Here is a 21,501-nt window from a genome sequence, read left to right as displayed (position 1 = left end):
CCCCGCCCTTCCCCGAAAGCCTGGAGCCGCACTGTTGGTGGAAAGACTACAACTCCCAGCGTCCCCTGCGGCGCCCAAGGACTTCAATTCCCAGTCAGCCCGCGCCTTCGGACTGCGAAGGGCGGAGCGGCAGTATGGCGGCCCCCGGAGCTGGAGATCCTCTCGAAGCTAAGAGTAGCAAGGCCCCTCTGGCTCAGCGCATCGATCCAAGTCGGGACAAGCTGACTCCTGCGCAACTGCAGTTCATGCGGCAGGTGCAGCTTGCCCAGTGGCAGAAGGCGCTACCACAGCGGCGGACTCGGAACGTCCTGACCGGCCTCGGCATCGGGGCCCTGGTGTTAGCTATCTGTATCCCTCCGAACTGTAGAACCGGGGAGACCGTATGTGGGGGTAGGGGAAGGGGAGCAAGGGCGCGTGGGAGGACAGTGTGGGGGTGGTGGAAAGAGCTTGACCTGTGAAAGTCTTGACCACTTGTAAGGCCGAGTGAAAGCGTTTTATTGTACCTGGTCATTTTAAGTTGCTTTTTAAGTATGATTTATTAGTAGTGACGGAGCAGGGGTTCAGGGCTCAGAAGAGCAGAGGGCAGAAGATGGAATCATTGGTTTGAGAGGATGATGGTAGGGAGTTTAGGAAAAACTAATGTGCATTTTCCAAGTGGTTTCCTGAACCCACCTCCCAGATGGTTACACCTTCTACTCGGTGTCCCAGGAGCGTTTCCTAGATGACCTGGAGGAGGAAGCCAAAGCTGCCCGAGCCCGTGCCCTGGCAAGGGCATCAGGACCCTGATCCAGTTGAGCACTGCACACTTCCAACCTGCTGGAGCCCCTGACATGATGGGTGATGCCCCATAACCCTGTAGAAATGGAAACCTGGTCACAGCATTGCTGGTCTTCTTACTAACCTTGGACGATTAACTGAGCCCAAGAAGCCAGAGAGTTATGCATTTCAAGGCCCACTTCACACTCATTGTGCGTGGGGACTGAGATTATAGTTTGTTTCCTTGTTTGAGAGCTGTGACCTTGACATTTCTCAAGTTTTCTGACTTTATGGTTTACCCCCTTCACCTGTCAGTGTCTTGACTGTTATGGGAGTAGGGGTGGCAGCTCTGTGCAGTGTTAGAGCCTAAAGTGGGAAAGATGGGTTTAGGTTAAGAAAATAAACTGTCATCTCTCATGGAGCCAAATAAGTGTGTTGGGACCAAGGGATGGCATGACACTTCATGCTGGAAAGCTCTGCAGGCAGTAGCTGGAGCAGTGGCATGCCCCAGGGAGCTGCTGTAAATATTTAACTAAAATTACTTTTTTCCTTGAGATTTTTCCACATGATTTAAGGGAAAGATCATTGGGGCGGGGAGAATGTCACTGGGCTATTTGAGACTAAACCAATGTTTTAGGTGAAGGAAGGTCAGTCACCCTTTTGCCCTTTATCCCCAAGAACAATACATCCTTACCCCAACTTATCTGCCTTTTCCCTTCACTAGAGAGGTAGATGAAGGATGAGAGACAGACAACCTCCTTCCTTTTCATTTCTATTGTGTCCTGCCTATTTAGGTCTAGGGTGGGGTCTGGATGGGATCTTAGCTTGGTGAGATGGATCATTGACTTGTCAGTTTCCTCATGAATAGCTGGCTGGCAGGAAGCCAGAAGGCTGGGCAGCTTCTACCCCTACTTTCCATTGTGAGAGGAAAGTTCTTTCTAAATCTTTCCCTGCCTCACCCAGAACTGGCTTTCCCCCCAGTTCTTAAGGCACAACATATACAAATCCAGAGTACTAGTTTCCAGCATTTTTATTGGCTGCTCTTAATTCTGGTATAAGAACACCCCCTCCATTCGCCCATCTGGGACTGCACCCTCTAGAAGCATGTGGACTTGGATGGGACTGCTTAGTGGTTGACCCTTAGCTGGGGAGGTGACAGGGATGAGAGTTGCAGGCTGTAGAACCAACACCTCTGCACACAGCAATCAGTTCCCACACTTGGCTTCCCTGTGGTGGAGCAGCTCTCTCCATGCCCCTCTGGCCTTCTACTCCCTCGGTGCCAGGGCCTTCCTTGCACAGTTCTGTTGGTCAGCAGATTCTGAGAGCACAAGCTCCATGGTGGTTCTTGGTGTGGGAGAGACACATGGCTTCTGTTCTGAAATCACTGGAGGGGGGGAGAAGGCACTGAAGAAACCTCCAGAGTGAGAGGAAGGTGAAGCTGCAACCAGTTACCATTCCCAGGCTCTCCCTCTCTTGGGCCCGCCCTCACCATCCTGCCAACATCCCCGGCGAATGTCACCCCCTTGCTTGCCCGCTGCTCCTGGGAGCCGGTGCTGCTGCCACTCAGAGAGTTCCTTCGCATGATGCCTGGGTGCAGGATGGGGAAGGAGAGCAGCACTGAATGAGGGAAGGGACCGTGGGGAGAGGGAGGCTAGTCCCCCCAAACCAAGGGGCAGACTGCCAGGGCCTGGAAGAAAGCCAGGTCAGTTGGGGAGGGGGCAGGAAAGATGGAAGCTGGTGTCCGCAGTCTCACCAGGACCTGGGGGCTCTGAGCGCTGCAGGCTGTTTCTGCGGGAGGTAGGGAAGCTGCCCTTGGAGAGGCGCCGCTGGCGGCTGGACAGCATGGCAGCTGGTGCCACTATACCCGGTGGGGGCTGCTTCCCAAGCCGGCTGTACAAGTCCTCGATTTCCTTTTTCTGTAGTGTCTGTAGTGCCTCCACCTCTGACAAGTGCCTGAGGACGCACCGAGCATGAGAGGGTTAGCTGTGCACTTCGCTTTCCCAAGAGTTCCTCTTGTCCTCCCTCCTCCCCAGACTTACTTCTGCCGAAGACTCTGCAGCTCAGCCCAGAACTCCTCATCCTCCCCACTGCTCTCTGACTCCTCACTGCTCAGACACAGGCTGCTGTACGAGTAATTCATCCATACTGGGCTGGGATGGCTCAGGGGTGGGGGGCTGCCCCCCACTCTGGGTTCCTTCCCATCGTCCCCTTCTTCCTCAATTCTAGCCCCTAGGCCTTCGGCTGCACGGTCACTCTCAGCCAGCGCTTCCCTGGCCTCTGGCCTGCTTCCAGCACTGTCTTCTGTGTCGGAGCTCTCCGAGGTCAGCTGAGGGGTTGGAGGCTTCAGGGAACCAGAAAGGGTTGAAGATGTTGGCTGCAGGGGAAGAGTCTCAGCTGGTTCCTTGGATGAAGTCACTTGGAAACGCCCAACAAGTTGGGGCTTTCCTTCTGTAGAGAGACAAGGAGTTGGGATGAGGAAGGTTTATCAGTGGCTGGATATAAAGAGGACTGAGGACAGTGGTCAGTCTCTCACCTTCAGAGATGGGTGCCAGTCTAGCTTCACCCAGCAGTGACCGAGCTGGATTGGGAGAGGCCTGCAAAAAGTAGGTCCTTGAAGGAACTGATAGAATGGAGCCCCTTATTCATCCCCCGTGGTCTCCTACTCACCTCACTCTCCATCTCAGTTGTCAGGGGTGAAAGCCTCTCCTGGTCACAAGGAGCAAGGGCAGGGGCTGGGGGCAGGCTGGGTAGGGGACCTGGAGGGGCTAGAGGAGACTGGGAAGGGAACCCCGGGGATGTGGACAGCAGGGACTGGGCCACAGTCATCACAGCCAGTGAGAAGGCACTAGCCAGAGAGAGGAGAGGAGCTGCTGTGGTGGAGGGGAGGGGAGAATCGGGGGGGTATGGAGGAAAAGAAGGCAGAATCGAGGTGACCTGGGAACAACTAGGCGAGAATGGAAGTGGGGAGCTGGGGAGAGAACTCTGAGGAAACTGAGGGTCTGGACACCGGGATGCACTGGGGGAAAATGGAAGTGGAGAGCTGGGAGGGGGTGGAGAGAGATTTGAAGAGTCCTGGGAAGACACTGGGGAGAATGGGGAAGGGCTGGGATGACATGTGAGAGAAGTGATGGGGAACACAGGGGTTCCTGGGGAAAAGGGAGTTCCTGGAGAAGATGGGGAGGTAGAGAAGGCTGCCCAGCCCCTCTGCTCCGGGGAGGCGCTGCTCCGGACCTCTCCTGGGGGGGAAGGTGTGTTGAAGTTCCAGCTCCCTCCGGGAGCAATAGCAAGGGCTGGGCTGAGCAGGAACAGGACTCGATACATACCATTGGTGGGGTCTGGGAGGGGCCCTGGGAGGGCAGGCAAGGGTGCTGGCTCCTCCTGAGTGAGAGAAAGGGGCCCTTAACAGTGGGGAGAACAGGAGGCCTTGGGAGGCTTCAGTCTGGGGTTCTTAAGCTGGGACCCAGGAACTTCTAGGAGTCCATAGATGGTCTCAAGGGATTCAAAAGTGTATATGCTGAAATATTTAGAGGTAAAGGGGCATGATATCTGTTACTTTCAAGAGGTTCTGGGAAAAATAATTTGCTCATACATGGAGAAAGGGAGAATGATAGTGCTGATACGCAAAACACTAACAGTTGGCAAATTGGGGCAAAAGGCATTTAGCAGTTCTTTGCAACTTCTCTGTAAGTCTGAAATGATTTCAAAATAATGAGTGAAAAGCTAAGTATGCATGGAATATTGTTTTCTAGAACAAGGGTCTATGACTTTCATCCAATTCTCAGACGGGGTAAGAGCCACTGTTTTGGGGTCCCAGAAATGAAGGGGTTTGGCACAGGCAGAATAATGGGGTCTGAGTAGAGTCCATTCCCTTAGAAGTGCCCAGAGGGGTCTAACCTGAGGGCTTGGGGGGTCTTCAGTCTCCACGGGGCCAGTATCTCTCCTCAGCAGAGTCTCTACTCGCTGGATAATCTCCCGAATCCGGCTCAGGAATCCCGCTCGCTCCGTGGGCAGAATGAACTCATTATACACCTTACAGGAGTCAATAGGAAAGGGAAAGCAGGCTCAGTTCATCTACTCACCCCTCTCCCACCCCAACCCCCGGTCCTCAAAAACCAACCCTTCATCCCCCTGTTCCTGCCAGCCACCAATCCAGAACAAGCATCTGAGTATCTGCTGCATGTCATAAGGTGAAACGCAGCTTTGAGGAAAGGTGCTACCGCTCTGGACGCTGCACACACCTGGTGCTGTTCATACCACATTTACCCCCAACAGCAGCTCTCTGGGGTCTGTATTAACATCTCCATTTTAGAGTTTAGATAACTAATGTCAAGGACCACCCAGATCTCTCTGAAGTCAGCTTGAGTTCTTCCCACTGGACCCTCATGTGTTTTCAGACACGGTTCCTCTGCTCTACCAGGGCTTAAAAGCATACCATACAGCATCCCCGCCCCCCCCCACACAAAGTTAAGTAAAAATAAGGCAATAAATGTAAATGTCATAATTCCACCAATGCAAATTGCACCAGGCATTGTGCTAGGCCCTGTGAGGAATACGGGAAACAAGGTCCTGGTCTGGAAGCCAAAAACCCAGTGGAAGGTTTACATATGTCAGCAGTCTGGCAAGGCAGCCCATGAGAAGTGAGGCAATTGTGATTAAAAATGCTCTTCCAGGAAGGGGGAAGGGAGAGTTATTTAATGGATAGTTTCAGATTTGCAAGAATCAAAAGTTCCAGGGCTATGTCACAACAATGAATATATTTAGCACCACTGCACTGTACACTGACACAGTTAAGGTGGTACATTTTGTTGTGCTTTTTAAAATTACAAAAAATTGCTATTCCAAAGAGAACTGGTCATACCACCCTGGAGGACAGGAAGCTTGGATGGCTGAGCCTGGGAGGATGAGTCAGAAAAGCAACTCTTAACCGAGGACCTACCAGGTGTGAACGCTTCTCATACGTGCTACTGTATCACTCACTTCTGGTACATATTATATCACTTCTTGTTAATTACACATCAGAACATCTTTGCAAAATAAGTATTATAACCTGTACTTCCCTGATGAGTAATGGAGGTTGAGAGAGGTTGAGAAACTTGCCCAAAGTCCCCAAATTGGGAAACAACACCTGAAATTTGGACTCAGGAGATGGGTGAGAGCCCACCCTTTCCTCTACCACCCTGCTCGTCAGGAAGAGCAGGGCAGTCAAGGCAGAGAACAGCATGAATAACAGCTCTGCCTGAAAGAGTGGCACGTTCACAAAGCACGAAGACAAGTCTGCCTGAGAGCACTGTGAACTTCCCAGGCCACGCCCCAGAATTTGGTGCTTACTCTAACCACAGGAAGCTACTTTTAGGGGTCAAAAAGCAACAAGATCAGCTCTAAGTCTCTGTGCTGCAGAGGAGTGGAGGGTGTGCTGGGGAGGAAAGCAAAGAGGACCTCTGCAGGACCGTGCAGAAACCAGAGTGACTGGAAGACTCTGGAAAGGTCAAGTGGCTTGATGGGGAAGGTGGTAAGCCACATGCCAAGTGATATTCTGTCGTTGTGACACACAGTAAATGACAGGGCAGAGGAGAAGTGTTTGAGAGCTCCCGGAACCTGACATTTTTCCCATTTCCTTCACTTCACCCCAGAGGCTGGCATCCACTCCCCCACTCCACTGAAACAGACCCCCACAAAGACTCCTGACAGAAGCCAGCACACTCACCACAGTCATTGCCCTAAGCAGCCTCCTTGAAACTCTCACTGAGTTTTTACTATCACATGGTCACCTCCTACCTCTCTGTCTCCATCTCTGTGTCCCTCAATGATGTATCTCTCCCCCCAATTCTCTGAGGAATTGGGGGTATCCACTGAGACACACTCTTGGGCCCTCTACGACTCTGACTTTGCAGGTCTATCTCCCTGTACTCTCAATCCTCTGCTCATGATTCCTAAACCCACCTCTCTCCCCAGTCCCGCCTGCCCCTTATCTTGCCTCTATGAAGCATCTTATCATGTCTACCCCTCTGTAATTCAATTTCAACCTGACCCCTAAAAAAAGAATTATTTTCATTTCCAACACCCTCTGCCCTTTGATGGTTTATTTCATCATTTCCTCCAGCCACAAGTCACCCTTGACATCCCCTCTCCCTAACTGCCTATCAGAACAACTCAGAAAATATTTACCGACACTTCTGTGTACTATACCGTGTCAATAATTACTGGATTGCAGAGTAACTTTTTTTTCCTCCAGCAACCCCTTTTCTTCTATCCCTTGCCCCCATAATCCATTCTTTCCTTGATCCTCATCTGGCTTCTTATATTCACTTGCCCCCTATCTCCAACCCCCTCCCACATCCCATGGCAGAATGAAAGCTTATTTTCACCATTTTAATTCTTAAGACGGTCCATAATCTGGTCCCACTCTACACGCCCACATACACCCACGCCTCCACAATTCTTACAGGAATCCCTGGTCCACTAACAGTGGTCTCCTCATGGAGCTCTCCCAGTCCCAATATTCTAAGTCACTCCCTACTTCCATGCCTTTGCTTATGCTGTATGGCCACGAGACACACTTTCTACTCTTCACTACCATTCTTTCCTGTTGGTCAGGGCCTTGCATAAATTCTGCCTCTGCCCCCTGCAGCCCCCAGCCTATGCTTTACTTATAGCCACACTATCACATCTAGTGTGCACTGCACCAGAGCATTTGTATATACCCTGCCTCTCTTTGTTCCAGTTGAGGAGCCAAACCTTATTGGATAAACAGACATCTCCCCAAAATAAGGGTCGCGTTGTCTCCAGTGTTACTGCACTGAGCGCCATCCGGTGCTCTCAAGAACCCTTGCTGTCGTATAGGGGGTAGAAGGAGTTCAGCACCAAGGGCCATCAGGAGGGAGACTGTTGTCCCAGACCTGAAGACTCTGTCCACATCTCTTGCCCTCACCATGGCAGCTGCAATCTCTTCTGGGCTGTCCCCATCCAGATCAAATCGGAAGGTCACCATCTTGCTGTTGTGCGTCTGTAGCTGGCACTCAACCACTCTGTCGTTCTGGTCTGAGACCTTCGGATTCAAATCAGCAGAGGAGAGGAGGTCAAGTCCTCTATTCTCATCATGTGGCCCCACCCCTCTCCAACCAAGTGACATTGGCCAGACGAATTGCAGAGAAACTGACTCTGACTTCAAAGTCTAGTAGTAGAAACTAATCCAGCTGCCTCTTGTCACATATTGCTACTCCCCCACCCCCTAACAGTTCCCTCCTGGCCCTATAGCTTATTCCCCATCTCCTGTGACCCTTCCTCACACTCGTGACCCGAAGCCGGGATCGGGGTCTGCGCCGGAGATTTCTCCCTGGGGGTCTTCTCATCCGTCCCATCCCTTCTCCCATGTCGCTAAGGCCTGATGCTGCATCTGAGGCATAGCTAGGAAAGGGAAGGAGAGAGGGGTGTCAGAGCAGACACTGAGCTCTCAGAACTCTATAGGTCTCACCCCTGCACCCCAACTTGGACCAGAACTTACCTGTCTCCAGGGGGAAAGTCACTACCAGGGCCAGAATGTGAAATGGACAGGGCAAATGCCTGAAATAGGAAGTGGGTTCGTGAGCTCAGAGGGAGGTAATTGCTGGCACCCAGGAGATGCTATCAGGGATACTGGAATGCTGGGGAGATGTAATTAAGGAGGGTGATGACAAGAGTGGTGGATTTTCAGGGACATGGGACCAGGTCATGGGGTTGGGTTTCATAAGAAGGGAGATAGGTCATAGGTTTGGAATGTCTGGGAGCCCCCACCCCAGGTGACCCCTCTCACCGAGGGCAGGCAGAGATGGGGCTCGGCGGGGCTGGATGGCATCCCAATAGGGGACTGAAGGGCAGGGTCTGAGGCATCCAGGAAGCCGGAGGAGCTGAGGTAGCCATCAGTCTCACAATCCGCTGGTTGGGAGGGAGGGAAAGAGGGGTCAAAAGAGGGGAAATAATGGGGTGTGTTGGCAGAGGAGGAGACTGCCTGAGCAAGGAGGGAGATGGGAGAGTTCTTTTCCAGAAGGAGCTCCATGGCTATGAGTGGAGGGCACAGTAAGAGGCAGTGCTGCTGGGGGGCAAGGCCAAGGGGTTTGGGACCTAGGTTCTAAGATTAGGAGTGACTTACAGGTGGTAGATGAATAACTGGCATGGCGGAACAGGAAGGGCTGATGCTGGTCTGCCTCTGGCTCCTCAGACTCAGGGGAGAAGACATTGGGGGGACCAGGACCCATGGGGCCAGTTGCTGGTGGGGGTCCTGGCACAGGGGGTAGGGTCTCCAACTCCCTGGCTTTGCGTAGCTTCTCTCGCTTTCGCTGGATGGCAGCAACCCGTTCACGCACTGCACGGGCCACTGGCTGGTAATCAGCTTCACAGACTAAGCCCAGGGCCACCTGGAGTTGGGAGGGTGAGGAACACAGTTTGGGACCCTCCTCGAAGACCCATCAGGACACCTTATTGTGACCTCCAAGATAGGAGAGGAAGGGAACCAATACTGACTGATTGCCACTGTTCATTGACAGGCAACTATATTACCATCATTATATCCTCCTGTGACAGCCTTTTAAAAAAAGATTTATTTATGCATACAAAAACTGGGGTACAGGCCAGAGGTGCGAGGATCCACCATAAAATGGAGAGCAGAACAGGCAGACTGACTGAAGAACACTGCTGAGGGGAGCAGCGAGCAAGATAGGAGAGGTCTGCTGTGTCATGTGGGTAGCTCCCTGGCCGGCCAGGGATCGAACTCATGCTGCAGAGGTTGCGGATTGCTTCACAGTGCTGTGCTTAAACCCTTGCACCACCAGGAAGGCCCTCCTGTGATAGCCTTTTGAAGTAGGTCTTATTAACCCCATATTAGAAATAAGTAAATGACCCATTCATGAGTTCATAGTTAAGTTGGTCAGATGGTCTCAACTGGGGTGGGCTGGGGGAGGAGAGGCATCTGGCAGTATTTTTGTGGTTGTCACAAATATCTGTGGCTGTGGTTGTCACAAATATTAGATTATCTGGAGATAATCTAATGAGTAGCCTTGTCCAGGGATTCTTTTCAATACCCTACAATGACAAGGACAGCCACCCCCCCCCGACCCCCAAAAGATGTCAACACTTTAAGGTCGACTATACTGTAAGTGATGGCTGAGGACTGGATCTCAGGTCAGGTCTGAACTGTGCCCTGGAGCCCATCTGAAATATGCAACATTTCAGACACACTCTCAGGTTCTTGACCCACCACAGATCATCCTCCCCTTTCAGCTGCCATTTTTCTATCAAGACTCTCATATTCCCCACACCCCGCTCCCATCAGGCTTCCTAATCCAGCCCCCACACTTCTACCCCTGTGCCTGTACCTCCCATAGAAGCCTCTCATGGTCCACCATTATCTCCCTATTCATTTCACGCAAGCTTTGCTGGGCATATAAAGGAGATGGGGGATCTGACTTCAACTCCACTGACCTGCATTTAAATTTGACTCTGCCACTTGTTTGGAACTTGGACAAGGTAGTCAACCCTCTGAGCTCTCACTTCATCAATAAATCAGGATAAACTCATCCCACTCAGGGTTGGTAACAACAATCAAATGCATGTGAAAGTACTCTAAGTCAAGCAGGGACTGGGCTACTGAAGAGCCAAGCACTGCAGGGGTAGAAAAACCAATGAACAGCCTCTGCCCTCGAGGAGTTTATGGTCTAGTGGAGGAGAAAGACAGGAAGATGTCTTAATATAAGACATCTTATGGTGGGTCCTGTATGAAGGACTTGCTGAAGTGAAAAGAAGCATTTAATTTTGACTCTAGAGGGGACAGGCTCCCTAATATTGATAGTTCTGGGTATGGGGTAGGCGCTCTAATATTGACAGTTCTGGGTAAGGGACAGGCTTCCTAATATTGACAGTTCTGGGTATGGGGAAAGAAAGAAAACACCGAGGGGGGCTGGAACAGTGAAAAAGAGAAAAACAAATAGATCAATCGGAAAGAAGGGCATCCCAGGACTATCAGACCAGCAGGAAGTAAAGCAGGGCGGTTGGGGGACCCAGGGCTCTGTGAAAGGGGAAGCTTGGTGAGCCAGCACACGTGAGCAGACAGGTGCGCGGCACAGGTGCGCGGCGGTGGCTGGGAGACACTTGCAGGAGCTGAGAGGGGCGGGTCAGGGGTCTCTCCCAGCCCACCCCGGCCCCACCCTCATGGCCTCGGCCCCTCAGGTCTGTCCTCCACTCACCATCTCCTGTGCCACCTCCTCGGCGGCGTCCCGGCCCAGCTGGAAGAGGAACTCGATGGCCTGGTTGTCCCGCGGCCGGCCCCCGCGGCGCGCATCCTCCATGCGCAACCAGAGCTTGAGACCCGGCTTCTCGCCGTCGTCCTCTTCCGCCAGCTCCACGTGCACGCCACGCTCCTCGCGGAAAAAAGCGTGAGCCAGCAGGTCCTGGATGGTGAACCTGAGGATGGGTGACGCCACGGTGAGCCGAATCTCCCGGCCGCCAGCCCCCCAACATCCATCCTCACCGTGCCCACCGCCCCCCACCCCAGCCCACCTCTCATTCTTATCCGTGCGGATGCAGCCTTCGATGATCTCCTTCACCTCAGGCATCTTCACCTTGTAGAAGCTGTTGGGCTTTGTGCCCTGGGGGAGGGGATTTGCTTGAAGCCTGCGGACTTCAGCGCCCTAATCTCCGACCCACCCTCCCCACCTAGCCCAAGGCAGCGGCTCCTGCCCTCGCAAGAGCCCCCGACTGCTACTGGGAGGTTTGATTTCAAATCCCAGCCCCGCCCCCCTTTCTCCCAGTTACCCACTGTGTGACCTTGAACAAGTCTCCCCTGAGCGGGCGTGTATAAAACTCAGGGCAGAGCTTGTTGGCCTTGCTCTCCCCGTGGGGCCGCTGTAAGGATCGCAGGGGGAGATTGGATGTAAAATCATTTGTGAACTCTAGGGGGCGCTACACGCATCATTCTCCCTAAAATAGCTTGTACTGGAGGCTGGCGTGAGTGCATCCACTATCCTGCCATGTTCACGGGGCATCTATCCTGTTTTCATTAAGGATCATTGACAGAGGACTGGTTGGAGCAGGAAAATGGGCAGGGAACCTAGAATTCCCTCTCTTCCCTGCCCACTCTCACCGAAGTGACCTTGCGGTAGATTTGCGCAGCATTCTGGCACTCAGAGTAAGGGTACTCGGAGGTAGCCATCTCCAGCATGCACATGCCAAACGCGTACACATCCACGGCCTCATCATACTTTTCTTCATACATCTCTGGGGCCATGAACTCCGGGGTACCTGCAGGATCCACGGCAGGCATCAGGCTGCAGGGCCTCCCTTCTGACTCCATCGCTTCCCTCAGGTTGGCAGAGGCTAGGAAGCTGGGGGCAAGCCCTGCAAGTTCTGCATTGCAACTGACCAGTCCTTACCCACCATGGGGGTTTGCAGGGGAGAGGGGGAGGCCAGAGGTCTTCTAATTCTGTGGATCTCAAGGGACCCTGCTGAGGGGAGGGGGCCCCCAGACTCTCTTCTGACATGGGGAGGTAGGAATGGCAAGGACCCTCCTGGAGGGGACACACCAATGACACTCTTGGCAAAGGAGGCGCGCTTGAGTGTGGCCAGGCCCAGGTCACCAATCTTGACCGAGCCAGAAGGGCCTGTGATAAAGACGTTGTCGCACTTGAGATCCCGGTGCAGGATGGGAGGAACCCGGGAGTGTAGAAAATGCAGCCCTCTCAGGATCTGGCGGCTCCAGCGCTGAAGGACTCGGGGCTTCATCTCACGGAAGCGCCTCAGGTATCTGGGAGAGGAGGCATAGCCAGAGTCTCACGGGGCAGGGAAGGAGGCGGGACATACCCCCAGCCTCCCCCAAACCACCATCTAGACATCTGCCAACATTCTAGGCAGAAGCCTACTTTGCTTCAGGGAGAAACTGAGTTGGAGGTGTGGTAGGTAGACAGGAGGTTACAAAATGGGCCGGGCAGTAAATCACAGAGAGGGCAGGGGCCAAGGTGCCTTGGGAATGCAGGAAAGGATGACTAACTGCCCAGCGCATGGGGGAGGACTTCACAGAGGAAATAACTTTTGTGTTGCGTCTTGAAGGAGAGAAGGGTGAAAGGGGAAGGAATGGAGACTTTCCAGGCAGCCGGGACAGCAAGTGACAGGGCAGGCTGGCAGGAGGTGCTGGGAAATCTGTTTGTCTGGAACTTTGGCTGGAGATAAGGGTAGATCCTAAAGACTGTGTGTGTGGACTTTATCCCAAGGATAGTGGGAAACATCGAAGGGGCTCTAAGGAGGGGGTGATAAGGTCCTCTTTCCCATGGAGAGCGATACCCCAGGCTGCAGGAAGATAGGCTAGCATGGAGAGGAGAGGGGCAGGGTGGGGAAGGTCCTGCCTGTAGGAGGTTGCTGCAGGAATCCAGACCAGTGACGTGGCAAAGAGGATGGGCAGTAAAAGACCAGTGGGGAGACATCAGGACTTGGAGACAGACAGGTGGGGGGAAGGAGATGCACAGGGTGGAGAGAGAGGAGGGATCTGGAGAGATGCCCAAGTTTGGACTGGATTGTTAGATGCTGCCATTCTCCAAGGCAAGGACACAGGGAGGGTGGATGAGAGACAGTGACCTTGGATTTGGACCTGGGTGTAGAGTTTGAGGAGCCTTGGAAAAGTTCCAGAAGTGGGTACCTCCCATCACCAGCCCTCCCACCACCACCAGCGCAGAGCTCACGTCTTGAGCGTGCCCGAGGTCATGAGTTCGGTGACCAGCACGATGCAAACCTGGCCCCTCAGCACCGACTTCCATGAGTCATAGAAGCGGACAATATTGGGGTGCTGCAGTCCCTTGAGCATCTCCACCTCCTCTGAGAATCTCTGCCGCTCAGCTCGAGATAGTTTCCGGGTCTGTGGGGTGGGAGTTATGCACACATCAGGCCCAGGACCCCCACGGAGAGGGAAATGGGGGTACAAGGATGGGGCTAGAGGGAGAGGTGAGGGTTGGAGCAGAGGGGGTTGGAGAGTTGGGGCTGGGACAGTGGGATTGCTCTCCCAACTGGCTGTAGACCCCGAATTCCTGGTCCACCCCCTTGGGTTGCTCCAACGACACTCCTATCCTGGGCCTGGGGCCGCCTCTTGGACCCCCACTGGACACAAGCGCCTTTATGGAGCCAGGTCTGGAAGCCCTGAGCTCAATAGCGCCTTTGTGGCAGCCAAGGCCAGCCGTGTGGAGGGAGGGGGTGCCCCAGTGCTTGGCAGTGGGCAGGCAGCAGGCGGATGGCGAGCAGAGAATTGGGACCGGCAAGAGGGTTGGCCCCAGAAACTGGTAACTGCTCGATCCAGACAGGAGGCTGGAGGGCTGCAGAGGGAGGTAAAGAGAAAAGAGAAAGGATCCAGGACCAGGTGCCAGGAGACAGCCCCCGGCCCGTTCTGCCCCGTCTCATCTCCCTCCCCCGCCACCCTCCAGTTTGGCTGCTTCTCCTTGCTTGGCCCTGAGCCTGGGGCGCGGCACTGGCAGGCACTAGGGGTGAGCCCAGTGCCAGGGCTCCAGGAGAGGACCCTTCCCCCAGGCTCTGTCCCCCAGTCTGAATTGGACTTAACTGGGTTCTCCCCAGTGGGAGAAAGGTCCTGCAAACCAATGTTCCCCAAAGCCCACAGGGTTCAGATGCCTTTGAGTCTGGGAAGGCGGAGCCCAGGTAGGCAGTGGGATAAGGAGCAGGACTGGACTCAGGCCAGGGCTAGAGCGCTGGCTCCCCCTCCCCCAGCTCCGGAGAAGTCCAGAAGTGGAACTGCTTAGGAAGGGAGCTGGAAGGGCCCTCTCCCAAATTAATTGCCTGAAATCTTCAGGGGGTGCAAGGGCCCTGCCCTAGCTCTTGGTCTTCATCACCCCAGCCTCCTGATCCAGGGACTCAGAGTGAGGGAGCAGGAGGACCAGGGCCACACTGAGGGTCTGAGGATTTCAGGGCAAGGGAGAGAGACAGCCAGTAATCACTGCGGGAAAGCGGTGAGGCCAGCCCCCCTCATCTGCACTGGCTCCCTACTCAACTTCCCTTCCTATTCCAGCTCTCAGAGTATGGAGGCTTTAAAGTGGGGATGTCCAAACCCATAGGGGAGCCACCAGACACCACCTGCTTCAGCTTCTCCTTGGGCATCCCTTAGTCAACTCCACGGATGATCAGAGCAAGGGAGGAAGGAGTGTCTGGGCATTTCGCTGGAAAAACACATCCCTGCCCCGCTGCTGTCCCCTGGGTGTCCCTTCCCAAGACTCCCGAAAGGTCCCGTCCCGCGGTGCGACCGCGGAGGTACCCAGCCACACCTGCAGCTCGCACCAGGCCACCTCCACGGTGGTGTCGGTGTCCAGCCCGCGATACACCGTCTTGAACGAGCCACGTCCAATCTCGATGTCAAATTTAAGGTATCGGCCGTCCGGGGACGTTGCCACGGCCTGGGTCTCGGTGTCCTCCTTTTCCTCCTGTTCCCGCTGCCGCTCCAGGGCCTCGGCTTCGGAGACCCTCGGCGGCTCCCTGGAAGCGGGGCCTCCCGCGGAGCCCGCGGGCTCCGGATGCGTGGGCTCCGCCGCCTTCACCGGGGCTGCTCCGGTCCATGTGCTCTCGGGGGGCTCTTTGGGGCTCGGCGGTGGGCTCCCCGGGGGGCCGGGGCCCGCGGCGCCCGGAGGATCAGGGGACTCCGGAACGGGGGAGGCTGCCTGGGACCAAGAGCTCAGCAGCCCCAAGTCGACCGAGCTGCGGCGGCTGAGACGGGAGGCGCGCGGCCGGGGCTCAGCCTTGCCCGAGAAGCGGCGCACCCGGCGAGGAGGGGGCCCGAGGCGGGGCGGCCCCGCGGCGGCGAGAGGCAGCGGGGGCCGCAGGGCCAGGTCGGCCTCCGCCTGGGACCTGGGGGCCGCGGCCTCTGGGGTCGGGGGTGCCAGCATGGGGACGAGCCGGCCACCGCAGAGCGGCGAGCGGGCGCTGGCGCGGAGGCGGCCTGACAGGGGAGCTGGCCGGGTGTGCAGCTCTGGGGCTGAGCCGCTGGGGCCCCAACCCCGAGCTCGGCGGCCCCGCCGCCCCGCCCCCGGCCCCGCCCCCGAGCGCACCCCCGCCTTTACCCCCCAGGGCCGCCCCCTCGCCCGCGAGCTGTGCGGATCCCCGCGCACAAGTCCACACCTCAGCCGCCGCCCCGCCCCCGCCCCGCCCCCACCTCCCGGGAACCCGCTTTCCGTCCCATTCCCGGACGAGGGGTGCGCGGCGATAGGTGCGCTCCCGCGCTGGGTGCGCAGAACTGTTTGAGTTGGGGACGGGGAGGGGTGGGGGACGGCGCGACGCCCGGACTGCAAAAGGAAATTGACCTCGGCTCCCCGGCCCTAGAAAGGCGGGTGGTTAGGGGGAGGCTACCACCCGCCTGCAGGCCCCAGATAAAGTAGCGCCGCTCCTTCCCCGTCGTCCGGAGGAGCCCCAGGCCGAACTCGCCGAGGTCAACGGAAAGGTCCGGCTTGGTTTTCTCCGACTCGCCGGCCCTCCGCTGGGGCACAAGGGTGGGTGTGTGCACCCCAGGGCAAGTCCCTCCCCCAGCCAAGGAGCCGGTCACCCATCCCCTCCACCCCTCTACCTTGACCGCATCCTGGCCCTGGCCAGGGCGGCTGTTTGTGCTATGTGGGCTCTCTTTCCTGCCTCTCACGTTTGCCAAAGTTTCCAATAAACCAAAGTCCATATCCGGTATGCTCCCTCTCAGCTCCCCTTGGCCTCGACTAGTCAGGACCAGGGCGCGAGGGAGGGGCTTCAGAGCAGTTCAGGACTTCAGGGGGAGATGGTGAGGGAAGGGGAAACCATTAAATTAGTCAGTTCAGAGACAGAAAGCAGACTGTCCCCAAGCTGTGTTCCATCAGCACTCCCCCGCACAGCCCACCCAGCAAATGCAAAACCACAGGCTTACTGGAGCCGGCCAGGACTGGAGGACATTTTCATCGCCCCTCTCCTAGGCTGGGATTCACTTAAGGGCAGCATTTCAAGGTCCCTCCTCGGGGGCCCATTCCAGCAGTACATTCAAAGGCACGCAGTGAGGTTGAACTTTTTAATATCATAAATCAGTGTCCCACCCTGCCTTTCACTGCCAGGCCCCTACTTGGGCCTCTTATCTTCATACTGCCTGGAAGGCTGCCTGCAGCCAGGGCTTCCCTCATTCCCTGGGAAGGATCCAGCACCAGCCTGAGAGGGGAGGCAATAGCAGCTAAGGGAGTAGGAGGGGGAAGAGACAGACATTTGTGCAGGTGTGCGTATCTGTGTATTTATGTGTGTGAACATATGTAAAGTGTTAGGTTTACAGAGCCTGGCTCAGGGCTAACCTAGGGTGGGAGCAGAGGTGGGGCAAGGAGAAGCACATCTTTTCTCCCTGGCACCTCATCTTCACCCTATCCAGGGACTGACACATAGGGTAAGTGGGAACCCATCCCTGGACTAGAGCCCTTTTGAGTCTGGTGGAGTCACAGATCCAGCCTGTGGGGACACTGGGTCTGTCTCCCTTTGAAAGCCCTGGAAGGGTAGGAGGTAAGAAGGGCGACAGGTATCTGCTAGAAGAACTTGACGCCTCGGCCATCGCTGACGGTAATGATTTCGGCTTTGTGCTCTTGCTGCAGGGCCTGTAGAGCTCGCAGTAGGGTTGCCTCATCCAGCCCATGAAACTCTGGACAAGGAGGAACAGGCAGTGAGGAACAGTCAGCAGCTTGGAGCCCAAGATCTCTGAGGAGAGTTGTCTAGCTGGAAGCTGAGACCTCACGAGGCCAGAGTATGCACGTGCCCCCTACACTGCTGTGCCATCACCCATCCTTCCCCCTTAGGGGTAAGAGCTGGAAGACAGTCTGAGTCAACATGAAATGTGTTCATGTTTATTTCCCCCTTCCTGGTCTTTTTCAGACTCATGTGCCCTCACCCATTAGTGTCAGAGGCAGGTGAGTGACAGCATTTACTTGTGGGCCACAGAGGACCTTGACAATCAAGCCTAGGGAGGTAAAGGCATTTGTCACTGGTCACTGTGTCCAGAGTCCAGGGACCCTGGCCACACATCTGTATCCATCATAAAGTATATAAAGCACAGCCATAACTCTGGCCAGGAGACATCATAAGGTTCAGCACAGATATCTACCCTTTCCTTGTTAAAGGGAACAAGGCTGGGGGCCAAGGGCCAGCTGAGCATCTGGAGATCTGGCAAGACACTACAGGGAGATGTGAGAGGCAGAAGGCAAGCCCTAACAGGCCTGCACACCACCTCACCCCCTGCGGGAGCCCAGCTCCAGTTCAGGAGCTTGCTTTCTAAGGAAGCCTCCAGCTCTGCTCAGTCTGAGTGGTGGGCTGGGCAAGGCTGTAGCGCTGAAGTCATGGCATGATGGTGGGAGTAGCAAGCAGAGGCCTGCAGGGTGGGGGAGGGGGGGCATGGCCAAGAACTGTAAACTCTGTTGGGGCAGCCAAGGCCTGGCAGAAAGGGGAGGCACCTATTTCACCCAGCTAAGATTGGAACTTTAGGTGATCCTGGGGATAAGAATGTAAAGTCAGAGATAAAAGAGCTAAGAGAGTAGTATTTATGCTATGTAAAAACCAAACACTATACAAATCCTTGCCTGGCCAGAAACCAAAGTATTTAAAAAGGCTGGGAGTGGGTGTGGGGATGTTGGCCCTATCCCTTCAGCTGCCACCCACAAGTCTTGAGCCCTCTATAAGACTAAAGGGTGAAAGAAAGCCTGAGTCAGCAAGAAGTGAGATTTCAGGATTAATCCCCTGCCCTGGTTCCTCATTCAGCATATACACCAGTAATTCTTAACTTTTCATAAGTCACAGATACTCTCGAAAATCTTGTCATATGGACTCTGTCCCTGGAAGAATGCAGTACACCCCCACAAAATTTGGGAGGGCTTCTGCACAAGAATTCGGGTGGTTTATGAACCTTTGCACTTTGTAGTACGTGGAATTCAGGGGCAGAGAAATTCTGTGAATATCCCTGAATGTCAATTAAACAAGGATTGGAAGGGGATTCAGATGTCAAAACTGGAAAGGCATTACCCTCATCCTCTGTGTCTTCCCCATTGGTGAGTTCATATAGGGTGAACACGGAGTTATTCTGGCCACTCCTGGATACCTATGGACACAGAAAAAAAGGGACTGAATAAGAACCAAGAATCTCCAGGGAGAGGGTAAATTGCCAGCTCCACCTCTGAGATCCAAGAATGGCACCTATTCCCAAACCAGGGCTCAGTGGCCCTCTGAGAGGAGTGGTATAAACCACAAACCCTCTAGGCGCTATATTTATATGTGTATGCGCTCATTCAGAAGGCCTGAACTGCAGGCGTTCACGTGTCTCAGGGGTGAGCTCTCACTTTTGGTTGTTTTCCTGCTCATGAAGGGTGGTGTGTCTGTTATATTTGGGTTGTTGACTCTTCTTCCCCACCTCACTCCCTGGGGAATGTTTAGGGCTGGTGGTAGCTAGGAATTGGGGGGAAGGAGTTTGTCCCCAAACCCACAGTGGTTCAAAAAGTCTCATTCCTGTTGTGGACCGCCCCATCAGGATGTAGTGGGGGTGGGGCCAGTTCCCCCCCACCCCCCTTCCTTTCCCCATTTATCTTCTGTGGCCAGAGGTTCCAGCCAACAATAGTACTGGTGGTTCCCAGGACAGCCTTCTCCAAACATGGCCTCACCTAGCCTCTGGCCTCCTACAGGCCAGAAGTTCTACTGCAGTCTAATTCAGGGACTGAGTCACTGAAAGACTTGCCTGGAGCATCTACACTTCCTCTTTCTTGCCCCCTCCCACTTTGCTCAGTCTGGATCTGGAAAGAAGGTATCTGCTGAACACAGACATAATGCTCCTTGCCATGGGTCACCGCAGCAAAACAGTCTCACCCACTGATAGATGAGTTTCCCCCATTCTTCTGGCCTTCGCCACATGATCAGGAAGCTAGACTTGTTCTTATCCAACCACTCCAGGTTCCCTGTAAAAGACACTTATGAAAGAAAGCATCATGCTCTAAAATGGGACAAAGAGGCAAAAACCAAGGTGGAACGGAGTAGAAGAGACTCAGCTTTCGGAACGAGAATACAAGGTTTGCTTTACTATTATTACCTAACAAGACATCCTCTCATCTTCTACCTCTCTTCAGGTCTTAGGGCATGATGGAGAGGTTTCAGTTTTGTATACACTGGGGAGGGGTGTGAAAGGAACTGGGGAATTGTACTGTCTACTGTACAGAACACTCTGGAGAAAAAAAGTGTTGCTAAAGGGAAAAGACTTTTGTTAATCTCCTCAGGAAAACCCAACTATGAAGAAAAATAAGGAATTTGGAACAACCCACCTTTCTTCCTCAATTCCTCTAATACAATCTGGATTGATTCCACAGGGAGCTTTCCTGGTTTAATGTTAAGGGAATGGCATTAATGGAATGAATTGGGTGCGATAAAAATTCTCTGCATCAGTCTCATGCTGAGAACCACCTACCCCTGTCCCCTCTCTCCCACACACATATATGTGCAATTAAATTTCTCAATGGGATATAAATTGGCATTTTCTGGATACTTGGGGGGATAGAGAGAAACTAGTTCAATTACAAGGAACAGCTTTTGAAAATGAACAGTACTGCCCATTCCCGCTCATCCTCTGTCCCCCCTCCTTCCTTCAGCCTTTATATCTTAAAATTCATATTTTAAGTATGAATAAGGCAGCAAAACAAATTACCCTTACTTCCTGAGAGGAGAAGAGTAGAAAATGACTAAATGCAGTACCAACGTTTGAGCTCACACATAGAACAAGAGATTCAAACAGTCAAAAGAGTTGAGGTTGAAAAGTTTGGGACTTAGCTTCCGGGCAGAGATTCTAAGAACTGAACTTGGGTGTTCATCGCTGCCTACAAGAGGGTTTGATGCTGCATTTGATTTGGGAGTTAGGGGTAACTGCTATATATTCTTGCTCTTTCCCAGTTTTCGTGTGAGTGCGAAGCTGCCTACTGTGGGCGAAAAGGGTGTCTGAAACCCGGTATGTGGGGCAGTGTGGAAGAGCACTGTGTGGGCTGTGGAAGAGCCTGAGAGAGGATACGCTGTAGCTTCACATTGTTGAAGAGCGGGCTCTCCTGAGCTTCCATCACCGTCATGCTGGACTGTTTATGCAGGCGGCAGAAGGACAAGACCAGCGAGCACCAGGCGGCCAGCTGCTTCTGCCGAGTGTCCACGTTCGGCTGTAACCTGCCGGGTGAAGGAGGTGGGGTGCAGAATTAGAGGGCGTGAGGGGCGAGGTAGCACCAGCCGGGAAGCGCGTAAGGGAAAGAAAGTGAGGGACTGCGGGCGGTGGCGACCGGGTACTTTCTCCCCCTCCCCGCGTGAAGCATCAGGGCAGAGCCCAGGGTCCGAGGGAGGGAAGGGAGCTACAGCGGGGCTTCGCGGGGTCCGAGCCTCACGTAAAGAAGGGCGGAAAGCGATACTGCCACGGCCACTCGAAACTCATCGCCATCGTAGTAGCCCAGGAAACCCGGAACCTCCGGGCAGTGGACTTCCGGTCTCCGCTTCTGCACGTCCGCGCAGAAAGCACAGCAGAAAGGTTCCGGGGTGTCCGCTTCCTCGTTTACCGCTCCCTGGCCTTTATCCTAAACATCTTACCGTTTAGAGCAGGAGGAGTCCTGAGAAGTTTCCGATTCAGCCCTCCTTAGAAGGGCAGTGCCACAGACTCCCCAAAAGCGGCACTGTTTGTTAGTAGAGATGCTAGTAGAACCCAAGACGCCACAGCCCAGCCTAGGCTTGCTTCCACTATGTTGAGCT

General features: G+C 54.4%; 3 protein-coding genes across 3 annotated transcripts; 1 reads left to right on the top strand and 2 right to left on the bottom strand.

Annotated features, from left to right (window-relative positions):
- Nucleotides 1-6: 6 nt before the first annotated feature.
- Nucleotides 7-3,486, top strand: LOC119230441 (cytochrome c oxidase assembly factor 3 homolog, mitochondrial). The gene is made up of 2 exons (XM_037491594.2): nt 7-348; nt 680-3,486. The coding sequence occupies exons 1-2, from the start codon at nt 135-137 to the stop codon at nt 784-786; spliced, it is 321 nt and encodes a 106-aa protein (XP_037347491.1). The 5' UTR covers nt 7-134; the 3' UTR covers nt 787-3,486.
- WNK4 (WNK lysine deficient protein kinase 4) lies at nt 1,513-15,735 on the bottom strand. Its single transcript, XM_037491526.2, has 19 exons — nt 15,036-15,735; nt 13,455-13,627; nt 12,306-12,526; nt 11,867-12,024; nt 11,284-11,372; nt 10,971-11,187; nt 8,882-9,146; nt 8,546-8,667; nt 8,258-8,316; nt 8,043-8,160; nt 7,685-7,801; nt 4,651-4,785; nt 4,080-4,134; nt 3,424-3,992; nt 3,290-3,350; nt 2,796-3,204; nt 2,510-2,709; nt 2,246-2,343; nt 1,513-2,140 (listed from the first exon to the last, which is right to left on the bottom strand). The coding sequence occupies exons 1-19, from the start codon at nt 15,648-15,650 to the stop codon at nt 2,138-2,140; spliced, it is 3,684 nt and encodes a 1,227-aa protein (XP_037347423.1). The 5' UTR covers nt 15,651-15,735; the 3' UTR covers nt 1,513-2,137.
- Nucleotides 15,736-16,746: 1,011 nt separating this feature from the next.
- VPS25 (vacuolar protein sorting 25 homolog) lies at nt 16,747-21,238 on the bottom strand. Its single transcript, XM_037493878.2, has 6 exons — nt 21,144-21,238; nt 20,786-20,931; nt 20,049-20,102; nt 19,600-19,688; nt 18,766-18,841; nt 16,747-17,395 (listed from the first exon to the last, which is right to left on the bottom strand). Exons 1-6 carry the CDS (start codon nt 21,194-21,196, stop codon nt 17,283-17,285), a joined length of 531 nt encoding a protein of 176 aa, XP_037349775.1. The 5' UTR covers nt 21,197-21,238; the 3' UTR covers nt 16,747-17,282.
- Between the last annotated feature and the right edge of the window lie 263 nt (nt 21,239-21,501).

This window comes from Talpa occidentalis, unplaced genomic scaffold (genome assembly GCF_014898055.3).
Source record: "Talpa occidentalis isolate TD23 unplaced genomic scaffold, MPIMG_talOcc4v2.1 talOcc4.7, whole genome shotgun sequence".
NCBI lineage: Eukaryota > Metazoa > Chordata > Mammalia > Eulipotyphla > Talpidae > Talpa > Talpa occidentalis.
Note: the sequence above shows the minus strand (reverse complement) of the source record. Positions and strands in the feature narration are given on the sequence as shown.

What these genes read in the sequence shown, in the direction of transcription:
- LOC119230441 (XM_037491594.2), top strand. Translation starts at nt 135, where the DNA reads ATGGCGGCCCCCGGAGCTGGAGATCCTCTCGAAGCTAAGAGTAGCAAG. An exon ending in GGCCCTGGTGTTAGCTATCT is followed by an intron (nt 349 to 679) that starts GTATCCCTCCGA and finishes CCCACCTCCCAG; the next exon opens with ATGGTTACACCTTCTACTCG.
- WNK4 (XM_037491526.2), bottom strand. Translation starts at nt 15,650, where the DNA reads ATGCTGGCACCCCCGACCCCAGAGGCCGCGGCCCCCAGGTCCCAGGCG. An exon ending in ACTGGCACCCATCTCTGAAG is followed by an intron (nt 3,205 to 3,289) that starts GTGAGAGACTGA and finishes GTCTCTCTACAG; the next exon opens with AAGGAAAGCCCCAACTTGTT. An exon ending in CTGCAGAGTCTTCGGCAGAA is followed by an intron (nt 2,710 to 2,795) that starts GTAAGTCTGGGG and finishes GTGCGTCCTCAG; the next exon opens with GCACTTGTCAGAGGTGGAGG.
- VPS25 (XM_037493878.2), bottom strand. Translation starts at nt 21,196, where the DNA reads ATGGCGATGAGTTTCGAGTGGCCGTGGCAGTATCGCTTTCCGCCCTTC. An exon ending in CGCTTTCCGCCCTTCTTTAC is followed by an intron (nt 20,932 to 21,143) that starts GTGAGGCTCGGA and finishes TTCACCCGGCAG; the next exon opens with GTTACAGCCGAACGTGGACA. An exon ending in GGAAACTCATCTATCAGTGG is followed by an intron (nt 18,842 to 19,599) that starts GTGAGACTGTTT and finishes CTGTGTCCATAG; the next exon opens with GTATCCAGGAGTGGCCAGAA.